The 18720-nt window shown below is 40.8% G+C and overlaps 1 protein-coding gene across 4 annotated transcripts in view; it reads left to right on the top strand.

Annotated features, from left to right (window-relative positions):
- The window catches only part of EPC1 (enhancer of polycomb 1), a 108237-nt gene that overhangs the window by 67130 nt on the left and 22387 nt on the right, over positions 1 to 18720 (top strand). For all 4 annotated transcript variants that reach the window (XR_016219255.1, XR_016219254.1, XM_051821685.3 and 1 more), the window contains exon 2: positions 6168 to 6327. Coding sequence is in view for 2 of the 4 variants with exons in the window: in XM_051821685.3 (XP_051677645.3) it covers positions 6168 to 6327 (160 nt within the window). In the remaining 2 variants the exon portion in view is untranslated. The remainder of the gene's footprint in view (positions 1 to 6167; positions 6328 to 18720) is intronic.

Here is an 18720-nt window from a genome sequence, read left to right as displayed (position 1 = left end):
AAATATGAATAGTGTAAGCTAATAGTTAGCCCAGTTCAGAGAAATGTCTTTTTTTAAGGCTTGGGAGAATTTTACCAATGGAGAATGTGTGTGTGTGTGTGTGTGTGTGTGTGTATATAAATCTCAGGTACTACTTTTCCTCTGTATTTTTTATAAAAATAATCAAGTTTATAGAAAAGTTGACAGTACAGTGAACATTGACATACCTTTAACTCAGATTCTGTAACTGTTCATAATTTGCAGTATTGTTTTTCTTTAAATCTTTTATTTATTTATTTATTTTGACAGAGTTAGAGATAGAAAGGTCTTCCTTCCGTTGGTTCACCCCCCAAATGGCCGCTACGCTACGCCGATCCGAGGCCAGGAGCCAAGTTCTTTTCCTGGTCTCCTATGCGGATGCAGGGCCCAAACACTTGGGCCATCCTCCACTGCACTCCCAGGCTACAGCAGAGAGCTGGCCTGGAAGAGGGGCAACCAGGACAGAATCCGGCACCCCAACCGGGACTAGAACCTAGGGTGCTGGTGCCGCAGGTGGAGGATTAGCCTAGTGAACCGTGGCGCCAGCCTAAATCTTGTTTTTTGATTGAACCATTTGAAAGTATATTTGTTGCATACAAATCAAGACGCTTAACCCCAAATGCCATGTATAAAGGGAAGATCATTTTCCTGTTAAAGATAGGAAAATTCTGTGTGATTGAAATTTTTGTACCAACAACAGCAAAAACAACCAGACATAAGATTTTTTTTTTTTTTTTTTTTTTTTTTTTTAACAGTTAGAGTGGACAGTGAGAGAGAGAGACAGAGAGAAAGGTCTTCCTTTTGCCGTTGGTTCACCCTCCAATGGCCGCCGCGGCCAGCGCGCTGCGGCCGGCGCACCGCGCTGATCCGATGGCAGGAGCCAGGAGCCAGGTGCTTTTCCTGGTCTCCCATGGGGTGCAGGGCCCAAGCACCTGGGCCATCCTCCACTGCACTCCCTGGCCACAGCAGAGAGCTGGCCTGGAAGAGGGGCAACCGGGACAGAATCCGGCGCCCCAACCGGGACTAGAACCCGGTGTGCCGGCGCCGCTAGGTGGAGGATTAGCCTAATGAGCCGCGGCGCCGGCCCAGACATAAGATTTTTAAGATTAGTGAGTAGTCACTGTAATATTAAAAAGTAAAAAGTAGATATTACCATGATTTAAAAAAAGTAGTCAGACCTATGTTGTGGCACAGTGGGTTAAGCCACCTGCAATCCAGATGGGCACTGGTTCATCTCCTACCTGCTCCACTTCCCATCTGGCGCTCTGCTAATGCACCTCGGAAAACCATGGAAAAAGTGGGAGACCCAGATGGAGTTCCTGGCTCCTGGTTTCAGCCTGGCCCAGCCCTGGCTGTTGCAGCCAGTTGGAAGGTGAAGCAGCAGATGGAAAATCTCTCTCTCTCTCTCTCTCTCTCTCTCTCTGTAACCCTGCCTTTCAAAGAAATTTTTAAAAAATAGATGTAAATGTAATTAATTCTACAGAACACCATTCACACAAGAGAATATAAATGATAACTAAGTATATGGGGAACTTCTAAGCTTCTCTAATAATAAAACGTGTGTGGAATACATATACCATGTATGGAATACTTAGTACATCTTAGGCATTTTGTTTTAACCCAGTCCCCTATGCTAGGTATATAAGATACATTTACAGATAGCAAAAATTGTTGTAAACAAAGAAGGGACAGGTGTTGTGACAAAAGCAAGTTAAAGCTGCCACTTGAGATGCTTGTATTCCATACCTGGTTCAAATTCCGTCTACCACAGTTTAGATCCAGTGTCCTGCTGGCATGCCTGAGAGGGAGCAGATAATGGCCCTAGTACTTGGGATCCTGACACGCTTGTGGGAGACCTGAATGGGGTTCCTGGTTCCTGGCTTCAGCAGTTCAGGGCGTTTGGAGAGTGCATCATCAGATGGAAGATTAGTATCTTTCACCTTCCCCTCTCCACCCCAACCCCCAACGCTATCACTCTTTCAAATAAATGAATTTTTTTTAAGTAAGTAAAACACTTTATGAAGTAAATTTGTTTCAAGTCTCAAAGTCACACAGCTACTAGACTGTGGAGCCAGCCTGTAAACTCAGAGCACTCTTTATTACAAAGTTGTATTCTTACCTACCCTGCTGTATTGCCTATAAAATACACAACTTTTGGGGTTCCATTTCATACCTTAAAATTTAATTTTATTATGGTTTATCTGGAAAATAGAAATCTGATAAAGAATTAATGGGGGCCAGCACTGTGACATAGCAGGTGAAGCTGCTGCTTGCAGTTCCAGCATCCCATTTGGGTGGCAATTTGAGTCCCAGCTGTTCCACTTCTGATCCAGTTCTCTATTGTGGTCTGGGAAAGCAGTGGAAGATGGCCCAAGTGCTTGGTTCCCTGCACCTATGTGGGAAACCAGAAGAAATTCCTTGCTTCGGATTCGCACAGCTCTGGCCATTGCAGCCAGTTGGAGAGTGAACCAGTGGATGAAAGACCCCTCTTTCTCTTCCACTGCCTCTCTGTAACTCTGCCTTTCAAATAAATGAATAAGGCTTTTTATAAAAAAAAATTGAAAAAATTAGGAGATAGTTGCCTTACTAGATGACAAGTGTAGTATGAGTCTTGGTGTTTAAAACACAAAATATTGGCATAGAAAGGAATGTAGCAGAGAGGATAAATGTTTAGAAATACTCCCAGCTGCAATAGGAATTTATTTTATGGTATAGGGATGTTTTTAATGATAAAGGGTTAAAGATGATTTTGCGCATGGTATTAGAACAGATGGCCCAGTATTTTGGGAAAAAAGATTCTTTTCTTAGACCAAAAAGAATTGTAGATATAAAATTAAAATACAGAAAAGTAAGAAAAAAACTTGATTTTTTAAAAATAATGTTTAGGGGTTGGGGAAACATAAAGTAGTCTTTTTTTTTTTAACTAAGATATTCCATTATCACCTATAGCCATCTCCCAGTTGTATTAGATGGCTGACATCAGAACTAATAAAACAAAAATTTAATTCTGAAGTGCTGTATTCAGGAGGATCTCTAGGAGTGAAACAGGGCAGATTTGTGAGAGTCCAAAATTGTGTCTTAGATTGAGCTCTGAGCTGGATAACAAAGCGCAAAAAAGAATAATGCGCTGGGGCTTTGTAAGTTAAGCCTCTGCCTGCAGTGCCAGCATCCATATTTGCACCAGTTTGTGTCCTGGCTACTCCTCTTCCAATCCAGCTGTCTGCGAATGGCCTGGGAAAACAGAAGATGGCCCAGGAGCTCGGGCCCCTGCACTAACATGGGAGACCCTGAAGAAGCTCCTGGCTTCAGATCAGCCCAGTTCCGGCTGTTGCAATGATTTGGGAAGTGAACCAGTGGATGGAAGACCTTTCTGTTTCTCCCTCCCTCTCTCTCTAACTCTGCCTCTCAAATAAATCTTTAAAAAAAATAATGTGCCTTGCTTCCCCCACTCCTTGAATTTTGTGTGACTGCATGCTTACTGGGGCTAGGTTAAAGAACATGTCTCTGATATTTTGAGGGTATTGTAAGAGTAGAGGAACATATATATGACTAACTACCCAGCTGGGGCTCACAGAAACACCCCATGTATGGGCATTTGGAGCTAGTAGAAATCACAGCAGATTGTCCCAAAGTATGAGAAGATAGAATTAACAATCAGTCACACTGTCCCTCCTTGCTTCCACGTACATAGAACTTGTACACTTAGTTTCTGTCAGCTCCCAGGAGCCATTAGGCAGCCTAAGGGTTTAGAATCAAAGATCAGATTGAATTGTAACAAAAGATAATCGATGTTTACACGTCCTGGTTTGTAAGTATAAGACTTACCTCTGTTAAGCATGACAAAACCATAAAGAAAATGTTTAATAAATCTGACCGGTAGAACTTTCTGTATGGGAAAAAATAGAAGTCAAACACTGAAAAATATAAAGCTTATTATGGGGAACTGATTTCTTTAATATTGAGAAGGAAATAGGCCAAGTATTTAAATGCCAATAAGGGAAGTAAGTAAAGAATAACATTTGAGGGAAGAAGAAAAAACTTAACCATTATTTGTGAATATATTCACCTAAAATAAGATGGGTACAGATTCTTAATTCAAAAGGAATGTCAAGAAATACTCCAGGGAGTGATAGGAATATGTGTGGTTGTCACTGCAGAGCACTTCCATTTGTAGTTGTCCTGCAGATTCTTCTACAAGATCACAAAGATAACTTGTATAAAATAGTACAAGGGTGATTCTGCAGTATTTGGGGAGTAAGACATTAGGTTGTTTCCAGAGTTTTGTTTTTTATTTTAAAGATTTATGGGCTGGTGCTGTGACGCAGCAGATCAAAGCCCCAGCCTGCAGTGCCGGCATCCCATATGGGCACCAGTTCATATCCCAGCTGTGCCTGTGCTATGGCCTGAGAAAGCAGTGGAAGATGACCAAGTCCTTGGGCCCCTGCACCAGTGTGGGAGACCCAGAGGCAGCTCCTGGCTCATTGCTTCAGATTGGCGCAGCTACAGCCGATGTAGCCAATTGGGGACTGAACCAGCAGATGGAAGGCCTCTCCCTCTGCCCCTCTCCCGACTTCCCCTTTCCCCCTCTCCCTCTCATCTCTCTTTGTAACTCTTTCAAATAAATAAATCTTTTTAAAATTAATTTATTTGAAAAGCAGAGTTACAGAGACACAGAGGCAGAGAGAGGGGTCTTTCATCTGCTGTTTCCCTCCCCAAATGGCCACAACAGCCAGAGCTGGGCCAATCTGAAGCCAGGAGCTTGGAGCTTCTTCAGGGTCTCCCATGCTGGTGCAGAGGTCCAAGGACTTGAACCATCTTCCGCTGCTTTCCCAGGCAAATTAGCAGGGAGTTGGATCAGAAGTGGAGCAGCTGGGATTCCAACCAGCATCCATATGGGATGCCAGTGCTGCAAACAGCAGCTTTACCCACTGTGCCACAGTGCCACCCCCTTCCAGAACCCCCTCCCATGAATTATTTTCTGATTGAATGAGTTACAGTACATGCATATAGTAGAATACAAAGGAGCTGTTGTAAACAATGTAATAAAGTGTCCTTATAGAAAGGTCTGATGTATCACATGAGTGAAAGCTAGAGGATCATAAATACAGTAGGATCCATTGTATATTTAAATGTATGTTTATGTTTATATAGAGAAAACGTTTGGAAGAATGTATGTATTCTTAACAGGGTAACTGAGGACTGGAATTTTTCATACTATTGGAATGATTTCCATTCATGAACTTGTATTTCATATGTATATAAATAGTTTAATAAATTTTATACCAAAACTCAGTATCAGTGGTTTGAATGAGAATAATATTTTTATGATGGCTGGTGGTAAATGTCATAGACTAGTAAAAACTTCTTGGGTGGTGACTAAACCAAAAACTGTTTTGAACACCTGTTAATGTGCCAGACCTTATTCTAGACATTCTAGTCACATTTATATTACTTAAACCTGCAGCCAGTTCTATGAAATAGATTCTTCTTCTTTTACCTTGAGCAAATAGACTTAGAAAACTTTATTTCTTACCAGGAGTCACAAACTATTTTAATGTTGGAATCAGTTCTAATCCAAACAGCCTGAGTTCCAGAGTGCTTGCTTCTAGCCTCAATGTGCTCTTAACTACTGTCCAGAGAAGCTCCCAGAAATTAAACAAAAACAAAAACAAAAAACTATTGCTTGAAAAGAAGACTAGGGTTTGGGTTGGTTTTAGTTTCATCAGTGTCATAAACTGAAAATGGAGATACTGATCTCTACCCTTCTTTGAAAAGATCCTGTTAATTTGTGTAAACAGCCATATGAATCAATTTCAGTCAATAAAATACTTTTTCATATCCTTTTTCATATAATAAGTTCAAGTGTTTTTAACTATTTGTCTTCTAATATCTGTTTAGTGCAGGGGCAAGCGTTTAACAGTTTTGGTCAACTCTGAAATCTCTTTAACTCAGTTTTGTGTGTGTAGTGCCTTTTGGAGAAAGGTGAGGAAATGTTTCTAATGAAATCTTTCTTTTCTGCTTAAAATGTTTTTACCACTAGTTGTGTTAACAGCTTGCTCCCAAGACCTACTTCTAAAATCTTCCTTAGTAAGAATATCCATTCTGTTTGCTACTTGTTAAATACAGATACCTGTTTTCCCTCTTTCTAGGAACATCATCTTCAGCGGGCGATCTCAGCACAGCAGGTGTATGGCGAGAAGAGGGATAATATGGTTATTCCAGTTCCAGAGGCAGAAAGTAATATTGCTTACTATGAATCTATATATCCTGGGGAATTTAAGATGCCAAAGCAGCTCATTCACATACAGCGTAAGTCACTGTTATTTTAATGATTTCATTTTCTACTGTTATCTTAGGTAACTTGCCAATATTTATGTATTTAAGGCCATTTTCATTACTTGTTTCATTGACCAGTATGAGCTTGAGCCCAGTTGGGGCCCATTTTCCACTTTTAAAATGGTGTTTGAGGCTTGACAGAAAAGATACTGTTTGTCATCCTAAATATTTAGTTCATCCCAGCATGGGATCATATACTTTTTTAAACAAGTGGGATCATAGTTTTCTTCCTGATCAGAATCACTAATATTAATTTTCTTAGAGAACTTCTTTACATAAGTCAGGGATTCACAAACTTTTTGTGAACAGTTAGATAAAAAGTATTTTAGGCTTGTGGGGTCACTCATTCTCTGAGTTACTCACCTCTACTGTTCCAATGCAAAAGCAGCTTTAGGTAATGTGACTGTGTTCCAATACAGCTTTATTGATAAAAATAGGATGAGAGGCCAGCAGTGGCCCAGGGGCCATAGTTCTTCAGCTCCTGATCGGTGTTTCTACTAGTAGAGTGAGATGCTGCTGTTTTAAAGTTAGTGCTCTAATTGGGAACTTGTTTCACATAAATAGTGATAGATTCGTAATTAGAAGTGATTTTGGGGTAGGGGAGCACGTTGTGGTACAGCAGGTTAAGCTGCCACTCAGAACACCACCATCCTATATCAAACCTCTGGTTTGAGTCCCAGCTGCTCGACTTGATCCCGCTTCCTCCTAATGCGACTGGGAAAGCAGTGGAAGATGGCCCAAGTGTGAGAAATCCAGCTGTAGTTCTGGCTCTTGGCTTCAGCCTCATCCAACCCAGGCTGTTATAGCTGTTTGGGGAGTGAACCAGTGGATGGAAGAGATCTCTCTGTCTCTCTATCTCTGTCTCTCTGGCTTTCTGCTTTTCAAATAAATGAATAGAAGTCTTAAAAAAAAAAAAAGGATTCTTTGACAGTTATCACACTTTTTAATGAACAGCTGAGAGCTGTTAGACTTAATAAATTTGCTCAATCCTCAAATAATTTTGAATTAAAAACAGTTGAAAGATTACTTATTCAACTTTTTCTTTAAGATTTATTTTTTATTTATATGAAAGAATTACAGAGAGAAACAGAGACACTGTCCACTAGTTTATTCCCCAAGTGGCTGCAGGCCAGGGCTGTTCCAGGCTGAAGGCAGGAGCCCAAACACTTGAGCCATCTTTTGCTTTCCCAGGCACATTAGCAGGGAGCTGGATTGGAAATGGAGCAGCCAGGACATGAGCCACCACCCCTAAGGGATGTTGGTGGTGCAGGCAGCAGCCTTAATCTGCTGTGCCACAATGCCGGCCCTGAAAGATTACTAGCAGAAAATTCCTGTAGCTGTTCATTGTTGTCTTGTAACCTTTCTGGCCTTTTTATTTTATTTTATATTATTTTTTGAGGTACGTCTAAACTTCTCACAGCATGTTGCTAAACTTCTTACAGCCTGTTTTGTTTCTACTGATTGTATAAGCACATAGAGAAAACAGTTTTTGACTGTTCATAACTCGGTAACTAATTTTCTGACTCATTTAACCTTTTCTGTTTGATTCAGTTTTTTCTGTCCTCACTTCTGAATGCTAATTTTACTGTTTCTTGAATGTGAAAACCAAAAGTAGACCTATTATCCATATTGGCTCTTTCTTTAGTATCTTGGCAGTTTCATCTGTAACTCTTAATTTGTGCCTAATTATTAGTTTCCTTGAGAATAATCATTTCTCTGGTTTACTAAGGGTTACTTTGAAGTGAACCAGATAGGTGGCAATTGTTCACCATGTGTAATTCCATTTAAGGGACATACACAGACATTGTAAACAAATGTGATAAACATCAGAACCTGTAAAGTTGTTCTCTGGAAAATTGTCAGTGTGGGTCTGAGGGATGTGACGCTCTGTGTAAATGCTGAGGAGAGCTGTGTTCTCTTCCACTGCCACAGGCTCTACTATCTTACAAGTGCACACTTTTAGATCAAAGCCAAATCATGATAAAATTGCATTACTTTACGTTATTATTATCGAAAGAAATCTGAATGCATGTCTTACAAATGGCCTACTCATGAGTAAAATCCACAAAACATTGTTTTCCTGGAAACTAGTAAATTAGATTTAGTTCAAAAAAATCGAAAGGTACTATATGAAGAAAATCACTGTGCTGGCATTCTCATCAAATAATAGTGATTAAAGTAGCAGAATTACAGCTTATACAGGAGGAAAATTTTTAATCAGTACAAATTTGAGATATCTAGTCTTTGGAAAGATATATATGTTGGAATATTAATAAGGACTGTGCAGCTAAATTTGTGTTAGCTGCCGTAGAGTCCTAGGAGGCTGCAAAAACAAACCCCTCCCCCCTCAAAAAATAAGCAGAGAAATCTGTGTGCTGTCTCCAGCCTTCCTGTGCACAACTATAGTACAGTTTCAAAATCGAGAAATGGATGCTGGTGAAATCCATAGTGTTCACTTAGATTTTACCAGTTATGTGTGCACATGTGTGTGAAACTAGTTCTGTGCAGTTTTATCACCCATGTAGTTTTGTACAGTCACCACCATGGAAAGATACTCGGCTGTGCCAATCACCAGTAGACCCTCCCTTGTTCTCAATTGCAACTGTAACCACCCTTACCTGCTGTCAGCCACTGGTATATTCTGTAATCAGGTCATTTCACGAGTGTTAACATCAGTGGAATCATGTATATATATCCTTTTGAAGTAGGCTTCTTTTACTCAGTATAATAATATCCTTGAGGTTCTTCCAGTTTTTGCATCTATCATTAATACATTCTTTCCTCTTGCCGAATAAGTAATATCCATGACACATTTGTCCCACAGGTTTTGTTTAGCCATTCATCTATTGAAGGACATTAAGGTATTTTCCAGTTTTGACTAATACATAAAGAGCTATTACGAACATTCCTCTACAGGTTTTTGTGTAAACATAAATTTTTATTTCTCTGGAATGAAATGCTCGTAAGTGTAGTTACTGGGTCATTCAGTTTCAAATTGAGACAGAAGCTGCCACTGTGTTTGACCAGTCGTGTGTGTGATTGAGTTTCTCCATATCCTCTCCAGCATTTATGGTTGGCACTAGTCTTCATTTTAGCTACTCTAATAGATGTGGAGTAATAATTCATTGTATATTTGAAAGTCAGAGTTACACTGAGAGAGAGAGAGCGCGCTTCTATCGGCTGGTTCACTCCCCAGTTGGCTGGAGCTTCACTGATCTGAAGCCAGGAGCTTCTTCCGGGTCTCCTATGCTGGTGCAGGGGCCCAAGGACTTGGGCCTCTTGTACTGTTTTCCCAGACCATAGCAGAGAGCTGGATGAGAAATGGAGCAGCTGGGATGGGAAGTGGTGCCCATATGGGATGCTGGCACTGCAGGCAGTGGCTTTACCCACTGCACCACAGCGCCATCCCCTCGTTGTGTTTTTAATTTGCATTTCCCTGAATGACTGTATTGAAACATCTATTCATATTTATTTGCTGTCTATATCCTCTTGAGTATAATAATTGTGTATCTCTTTTGCCTGCTTTCCAATGTTTGGTTTCATGTTGAATTTTGAGGGTTTTATAAAAATTTATACTGTAGACACAAGATGTTTGTCAGCTAATGATTTAGATTTGGAAATATATCCTCTCATTCTGTAATTTGTTGTTTGATCTGATCTGGTTCATGCCTTCTCTGAAACCCAAAGCTTTTCTTCTGTGTTCTATTCTAGAACTTTTATATTTTACGAATAAGACAATTTTGAGTTAATTGTTATATAAAACTTGGGATTTACATCAATGTTCATTTTTCCCCCCTCTGTATTCCCAATTGCTCCAGCACCATTTATTGAAAAAAGCTTTCCCTCTTCCATTGAATTGCTTTGCTTCTTAGTCAAAAATTAATTGGGCATATTTGTCTAGTCTACTTCTGCATTTTCAGTTCTATCCATTGATGTCTTTGTTTATCCCAAGATAATTACACTGTCTTGATTATTACATCTCTAAGTAATCTTCAGCATCAGGGAGAATGATTCCTCCTACTTAATTTTTCTTCTTCAAAATTGTTTGGTGTAGCTTAAGGTCTTTTCCATATAAATTTTGGATTAAGCTTGTCAATTTCTGCAGAGAAATTTGCCAAGATTTTGATAGGAATTGTCTAAATCTGTATATCAGTTTTGAAGAATTGACAGATTTGTGAAACTTTCAGGCCATGAACACATTTGATTTGCCAGATGTCTCGGTTGTGGTTGTCTTCATTTTTTAATTTGTTTTATTTATTGAAAAGCAGAATTACAGAGAAAGGGAGGGACAGAGAGGTCTTCTATCTGCTTGTTTACTCCCCAAATGGCTGGGGTTGGGCCAGGTGGAAGCCACGATCCAGGAGCTTCTTCCAGGTCTTCTACATATGGGAAGGGGCCCAAGCACTTGGACCATCCTCTGCTGCTTTCCTATGCTTATTTGCAGGGAGCTGGATTGAGAGCGGAGCAGCCCAGACTCAAACCAGCCACAATGCTGGCCCCACTTAGGTGTTCTTTGATTTCTTTCACTGATACTTTATAATTTTCATCATTTAGATCCTTTGTACTGATTTTGTTAAATCTATACCTGATGCTTCATTTCCTTTAGAAATGTTATTGAAAATGGTATTGAATTTTTTATTTTGATTTGTAGTTGTTCATTCCCATATATAGAAATGAAGTTGAATAAAAAAAGTGGTTGGCCTTACATCTTGTTGCCTTAGTTACTTACTAGTTCTAGGAGGTGTTTGTAGATTCTTTGAGGTTTTCTGTGTAGATAATCATGTTGTAGTATGCAAATAGAACCAATTTTATTTTTTCTTTTCCTATTTATATGCCTTAATTTCTTTTTCTTGCCTCATTATCATAGCTAGAACTTTAACATCCTTATCTTGTTCCTAATCATAAAGGGGAAGAAATTGATCTTTCTCACATTAGGTATGATATTAGCTAAAGGATTTTGTGGTTGCTTTTTATGCAGTTTAGGAAGATCCCCCTCTAGTCCTGTGTGCTAAGAGTTTTAATTTTTTTTAATCAAAGAAGAACATTGAATTTTGTTATATTTTCTCTAACAGTTGATATCCAGTGATTTTTTTTTTCTTCTTCAGCTTATTAATATGGTAAGTTACTAGATTGTTCTTCAAACTTTGAGCCTTACATACCTGGAATATATCCCACTTGGCTGTGCTGTGCTGTATTTTTTTTTTTTTTCATATCTTACTGTGTGGAATTTTTGGTGAAATTTTTTTGAGGATTTTTGCATAAGGAATGTTGGTCAGTATTTTTTTGTGCTCTGTCTTGTATGGTTTGGGTATCAAAGTAATACTGACATCATAAAATTGGTTCAGAAGTGTTCCCTTTTCTCAAGGAATTTGTATAAAATTGGTGTTCTTTAAAAATTTGTATTGGCTTTTAAAATATTACAATAAACAAGAAACTAATCGTGTGAATTTTTGCAAAGGTATAATTGAACCTTGACTGCTAAGTCCTGATTTTCTAATCCATTCCACACGAACTGAAATTGGACGCACGGGGCTAGCGCCTTGGGCGCAGTCGGTTAATCCTCCACCTGTGGTGCCGGCATCCCATGTGGAAGTCGGTTCTAGTTCCGGCTGCTGCTCTCCCAATCCAGCTCTCTGCTGTGGCCTGGGAAGGTTGTAGAAGATGACCCAAATGCTTGGGCCCCTGCACCCACGTGGGAGACGCAAAGGAGGCTCCTGGCTCCTGGCTTCGGATTGGCACAGCTCTGGCCGTTGTGGCCATTTGGGGAGTGAACCAGTGGAGGGAAGACCTTTTTCTGTGTCTCTTCCTCTCAATGTCTGTAACTCTGCCTCTCAAATAAATAAATAAAATATTAAAAAAAAAAAAAAAAAGAAATTGTACTTGGAGCTGGGGCAAGGTAAATACAAGATGACCCTGGAGCATCTTGTTAAGCCAGCTGTTAAATGCTCAAAAAAATGATGGTGGCGTGTCACAAAGACAAAAGATTCCACTGGCTAATTCTGAGACCGGTTGAGCAACAAAATAAGTATATGTCCCTAAATTGTATTTATGAAATGCATGAAGTTTGTGTATCTTAAAGATTTCTAAAGAAAAAGGAGGAATCCATAAATCCATGCTGATAATAAATAGATAAATGAGAAGACACATCTTGGGCTTACCGCAGAATGTCAAGAGCTAAAAGATACAATATGAAAAGAATGCTGAAGTAGGAAAGTAATTTTCTGCAGTTGTCATGACCAGAATTAGATCACACAGGAATCATCAGTGTATACCAATATAAGGAAATTTCGATGAACGGTGAATTTTTTATATGGTTTTAAGCCTCTCTGCAAACTGCTTATTAGTATAGGGGAAGAGGGAAAAAATCAGTCATACAGTAACTAGACAACACTTTGGTGATTAAACTTATGAGGAGCAAATGAACATTTATGCAACCAAACATGCTACTTTGAGAAGGATTAAAGAATTTAGTATGCAGTATTCTAGCCAAGAATCTATAATCTAATTACAGTTGGGAAAACTCAGACACAAGGTAAGGATGGTAAAAGTGATAATATTAGAAGCCTGGAGAGGGGGCATAGTCTTCCCCCATAAAAGAAAAAAATCCATGTCTTGGGGGAATTTGGCCTAGCAGTTAAGGCAGTGGCTTATGCCCACATCCAGTGTCAGAGTGCCTGCATTTGAGTCCTGGCTCTGCTGGTTCCAGCTCCCTTACAATGCGTACCCTGGGAGTTAGCAGTTGATGGCTCATGGATTTGAGTCCCTGCCACCCACTTGGGAGACAGCAGGCATTTGGGGAATAAACCAGGTGGTGGGGAAGGAGTGTTCTCTGTCTTGTCTCTCTTTCTTCCTCCCTCTTTCTTTCCTGCTTTCTGCCTGCCTCTCAAAATTTCAAAGGCAAGGAAATAATCTGGGTTAAAGAAGACAACAATTAACGTAACACCTGGTCCTAGACTGATCCTGTACTGGGGGATGATGGTGTTATAAATTACTGGATCAGCTGACAAAATTAGAATGTTGGCAGGAGATTCAATTGTTTGAGTAAAAATTCATAAATTTGATTACTGACTGTATAAATAATCTACGATGGGGCAGGTGCTGTGGTGTAGCAGTGCCGGCATTCCATGTGGGTGCTGGTTCAAATCTCTGCTGTTCCACTTCTGATCCAGCTCCCTGCTAACGTTCCTGGGAAAGCAGTGGAGGATGGCCCAATTCCTGCACCCATGTGGGAGACCCAGAAGAGGCTCCAGGCTCTTAGCTGCCCATCTGCCCAGCTCCAGACATTGCAGCCATTTAGGGAGTGAGCTAGCGGACAGAAGACCTCTCTCTGTGTGTCTGCCTCTATAACTCTTTCAAATAATAAATGACTAAGTCTTAAATAATTATTAGGAAATACACAATGAAGTATTTAGCAGTCAAGAAGCATTTTAATGTAATTTATCTTTTAATGTCATGGAAAATGAAAAATGATGAGAGCATGTACAAGCACAGGCACACATGCAGATCATAAAGTGTAAACAGGTGGGACTGAGTGAAGGATATGCAGTTCCTTGAACTGGTTTTGTTGTTGTTGTCCATGGTGCTGGCCTTTGCACTCTTTTTATTGTAACTTTTTTAAGCTTGGACTTCTACATAAAAAGATTATTTTTAAGTGAATATTTGGGGCGGGGGGGGGGGGCAGCAAACTCCTTCCTCCCCCCTGCTGCCCATCTTCCCTTAATACATAGTCTGTCTTCATGCCCTGGCTCTGAAAGATTATATTTTCTCCTTCCCTTTGCCAATGTCTCCATCTCCCTACCACACAGATTCTTCGGGTACTACTTTTTTTTTAATGAGATTTATTTTCATCTACTTGAAAGAGCAAGAGGGAGTGTGCACATGCGAGAGAGGTAGAGATCTTCCGTTCATTGACTCAATCCCCAAGCCCCTGTAACAGCCAGAGCGTGGGCCACGCCTAAGCCAGGAGCCCAGCACACTGTCCAAGTCTCCAACATGGGTGGCGGGAGCCCATTACTGGGCCATCTCATGGTGCCTCCCAGGATGCATTAGCAAGAAGCAAATTTCAAGGGCTTTCAGAAGTAGATAAATCATTTAGGTTGGTGTGAGAAATTCCTCTTCAATTTTGGATAGTGTGAATTCTTTTCAGTCAAGGAATATAGCATTGGTATTGGCATAGCAGGTTAAGCTGCAACTGTAGCATCCCACGTGGTTGCAGGTTCAAGTCTTGGCTGCTTCATTTCCAATCCAGCTCCCTGGTAATGCACCTAGAAAGCAGCGGAAGATGGTCCACATACTAGGGCCACTGCACTCATGTGGGAGACGCAGTTGGGAGTTTCAGGCTCTTGGCTTTGGCCTGGCCCAGCCCCAGCTGTTGGGGCTGTTAGAGTGAACCAGTAGATGGAAGATTCTGTTTCTCTCTGTCTCTGTCTCTCCCTCACCCTCTCCCTCTCTATGTAATTGCCTTTCAAATAAGTAAATAAATCTTTTTTAAAAATCAAGGATTCTGTTCCTAATCCACATTTTAGCTTCTTGAACCAAGTATCCCTTTACTATTTGCTTCATGTATTTTTTAAATGTCGTTTGGATTTATAGACTTACCCACCCATGCACATAGTCCCAGTGGCATAAATGGCTTGGTACATTTCCTCTCTATCACTAGACTCTAGTAGTCTCCTTTTACCTATAATTTCAGTTATTCACTGTCAGCTGTGGTCTGAAAATATGAAATGGAAACTTTCAGAAATAAGTCATTCATGAGTTTAAAATTGCACACCACTGTTACGTGAAGACATCTCCCTCTGTCCTAGGAACATTCATAAATCATCCTTTTGTCCAGTGTATCCATGTTGTATATGCCACCCACCTTATTAGTCACATAGGAGGTGTTTTAAGCTGTCAGATTGACTGTCAGGGTATCCCAGTGCTTGTGTTCAAGTAACCCTTATTTACTTAATAATGGTGCCAAGGCACAAGAGCAGTAATGTTGCCGGGGTATGCCTGGAGAAGTGCTAAAGTGTTTCCTTTAAGTACAGTGAAAGCTCTCAACTTACGGAGGAAAAAGTCATTTGCTGAGGTTGCCAAGATCTACAGTAAGAACTGATGTTCATCCATGAAATGACAGAGAAAGGAAAAGAATGTTTTTGTACCACAAACTATTATGACCAGAGTGCATGGTTAAGTGTATTGATTTATAGGGCTCAGTACTATCTGCAGTTTCAGGCATCTACTGGGGATTCTGCAACATAGCCCCCAGGAATAAGGAGGATTTGCTGTACTATGGATTGTGCCACATCAGGTTTCCTTTAAATAATCTGATCAATTTATATGTTCTGTTTTCATATACTTATTATGTAACATATTTTCCTACATCTGAGTTTCACATAAAATGTTTAACCATACATATATCTGGGTTTATCCCTATCAGTGTTTATAAAAGCTTCTAGAGTAAGGTTCCTTTTTTTTTTTTTTTTTTTGGACAGGCAGAGTTAGTGAGAGACAGAGAGTTATAGACAGTGAGAGAGAGACAGAAAGGTCTTCCTTCTGTTGGTTCACTCCCCTAATGGCTGCCTCAGCTGGCACTGTGCCGATCCAAAGCCAGGAGCTGCGTGCTTCCTCCCAGTCTCGCATGCGGGTGCAGGAACCCAAGTACTTGGGCCATCTTCCACTGCCTTCCCGGGCCACAGCAGAGAGTTGGACTGGAAGAGGAGCAACTGGGACTAGTACCCGGCGCCATGGTGCCAGCCAAGGTTCTTATTTTTGATGATTATAAAATAGCCCATGTCTCACTTTTGTTGACAAAACTTAAAAGTGACTCCGATTTCTATTTTGAGCACATTATAATCTGGTGCAGAAAAAATGTGAAGATATTTCTATATCTGGGACCATAATAAATTTTACTGCGTCTTTATCAGTCATCTCCCATCCATTTGTTCCTCCCCAAAATGTTTGCAACAGCCAGATTTGGGACAAGTGGAAGCCAAGATCAGGAACTCAGTCCAGACCTCCCAAATGTGTGGCAGGAACCTAACTAGTTGGGTGATCATCTGCTGCCTCCCAGGTGCACTGTAGCAGGCAGCTGGGATTGGGAGCAGAGCCAGAATGCAAGTCCAGGCACCTCTCAGGAGAGGTGCAGGTGTCTCAAGCTGAGTGTTAGCCATCGAGCCAAACACCTGCCCCAATAATAATCTCTATCAGCTCAGGCTGAGCTGTCAGTTGGAAAGTTACAAGTTTGACAGAAGCTCGATTATACATTGTAGTCATTGGCTTTGGAAGTTCTGGTCAGATGAAATCCTAAAGTAGATTTGTACATGCTGCCCTTTCTGTATCTGAACAAGATTTGGTCCTCCTGTTTCAGATATTGTAGATGTCACTGCACTGTCTAAAAGAAAAGTCCTCTACTCTCTGAGATCCTTGTTACACTGAGTGGGAGAGACTGAGCTCCCAACTCACAGAATAGGAATCTTGTGTATTGCATGTGACCTGTCATTGATGATACGTATGCCAGAAGCACATGTATTCTGACGAAAAAGTCATGGTACGAGGCAAGCATGTTTAGTTTTTAGGAAGAATTAAGGTTTATGATTGTGATTTGTCACGTGGTTTAATCAAAAGAAAGCCAAAGTGTCACATATAAATATATAAAATATAAAACCTTAAGACAGAACATTGCTAGTTGGTCCCACCAGTTTGGCTTTCTGGATTATCTGAATCAGTGCTCTTAATAGAACTTTCCAGGGTGATGATGGGATGTTCTCTCATCTGTGCTTTCTGCTGCAGCACTAGCCGTGTGCTGCCATTTAGCATTGGCAGTGTGGCTAATGTGATTGAGGAACTGTATTTTTAAGTTTTAGTTCATATAAATGTAATTAGCAGGCCAGTGCCGTGGCTCACTTGGTTTATCCTCTGCCTGCGGTGCCGGCATCCCATATGGGCGCCGGGTTCTACTCCCGGTTGCTCCTCTTCCAGTCCAGCTCTCTGCTATGGCCCAGGAAGGCAGTGGAGGATGGCCCAAGTGCTTGGGCATCTGCACCCGTGTGGAAGACCAGGAAGAGGCACCTGGCTCCTGGCTTTGGATTGGCGCAGCGCTGGCCATGGTGACCATTAGGGGAGTGAACCAACGGAAGGAAGACCTTTCTCTCTCTCTCTAACTCTCTAACTCTACCTGTCAAATAAAAAAAAAGTAATTAGCCACAGCCACACATGGCTGGTGGTTACCATATTGTGCAACACAGATTTATATTATGTCAGTTAGGGACAAAGCAAAAAAATTCTCTTTAGGATCTCTAAAAGAGCTGTTTATTTAGCAATAAAAAACAAAGTGAGTTCATGGAAAGTCATTGGAGAGCCTAACATTCTAAGTAATATGGGTGCAGAGATACTAACATGCAGAGAGTTTTAAAAATAAATTTATTGTCTATTTTATTTTAAAGAAACACGGATCTTCTGTCCAATAATTCCCTCCCCACATGCCTGCAACAACTGGGGCTGGAACAGGCCAAAGCCAGGAGCCCAGAACTCAAACTGAGTCTCCCACACTCCCACATGGGTGGCAAGTACTTCAGCCATTATCTGCTGTCACCCAGGGTGAACATTTGCAGGATGCTAGCATAGGAAACGGAGCCAGGAATCAATCCCAGGCACTCTAAACATGGATTGCAGACATCCCAAGTGCATTCTTATCCATTTTTCTAAATAGTCCCCCAATATAAGGATTTTTACGGGGTCTGAACGTTCACTTCTTTTGATTAAGAATGTAGAATGGCCAGCACCATGGTTCACTAGGTTAATCCTCCACCTGTGGCACCGGTACCCCGGGTTCTAGTCCCGGTTGGGGCACCGGATTCTGTCCCGGTTGCTGCTCTTCCAGTCCAGCTCTCTGCTGTGGCCCGGGAGTGCAGTGGAGGATGGCCCAAGTGCTTGGGCCCTGCACCCGAATGGGAGACCAGGAGAAGTACCTGGCTCCTGGCTTTGGATCGGCGCAGCACACCAGCTGTAGCGGCCATTTGGGGGGTGAACCAACAGAAGGAGGACCTTTCTCTCTGTCTCTCTCTCTCTGACTTGTCAAAAAAAAAAATCATAGAAGTGACACAGGTGAAAATATAAAACATTTAATAATATGGAAATAATACATTTAATTCTACAAATATTTGTTGCCTTCTTCCAGATCAAGTACTGTGTTAAGGTTGACAAAGGGATGTGGCAATAAAATAGCTCCTGTTGTGCCTATCATGTGACTAATGGGTGACTATGGTTCTGCACCCGCCACATCCACAAGCAGGCATTTGTAACACTACTTTTTCTTTTTTTTAAATATTTATTTTTTTTATTTGAAAGAGTTACACAGAAAAGGAGAGGCACAGAGAGAAA

The sequence above is a fragment of the Oryctolagus cuniculus genome, chromosome 13 (assembly GCF_051225735.1).
Source record: "Oryctolagus cuniculus isolate XC-2025 breed Fujian yellow rabbit chromosome 13, ASM5122573v1, whole genome shotgun sequence".
NCBI classification, from domain to species: Eukaryota; Metazoa; Chordata; class Mammalia; order Lagomorpha; family Leporidae; genus Oryctolagus; species Oryctolagus cuniculus.
This window is presented reverse-complemented; position numbering and strand designations above follow the sequence as displayed.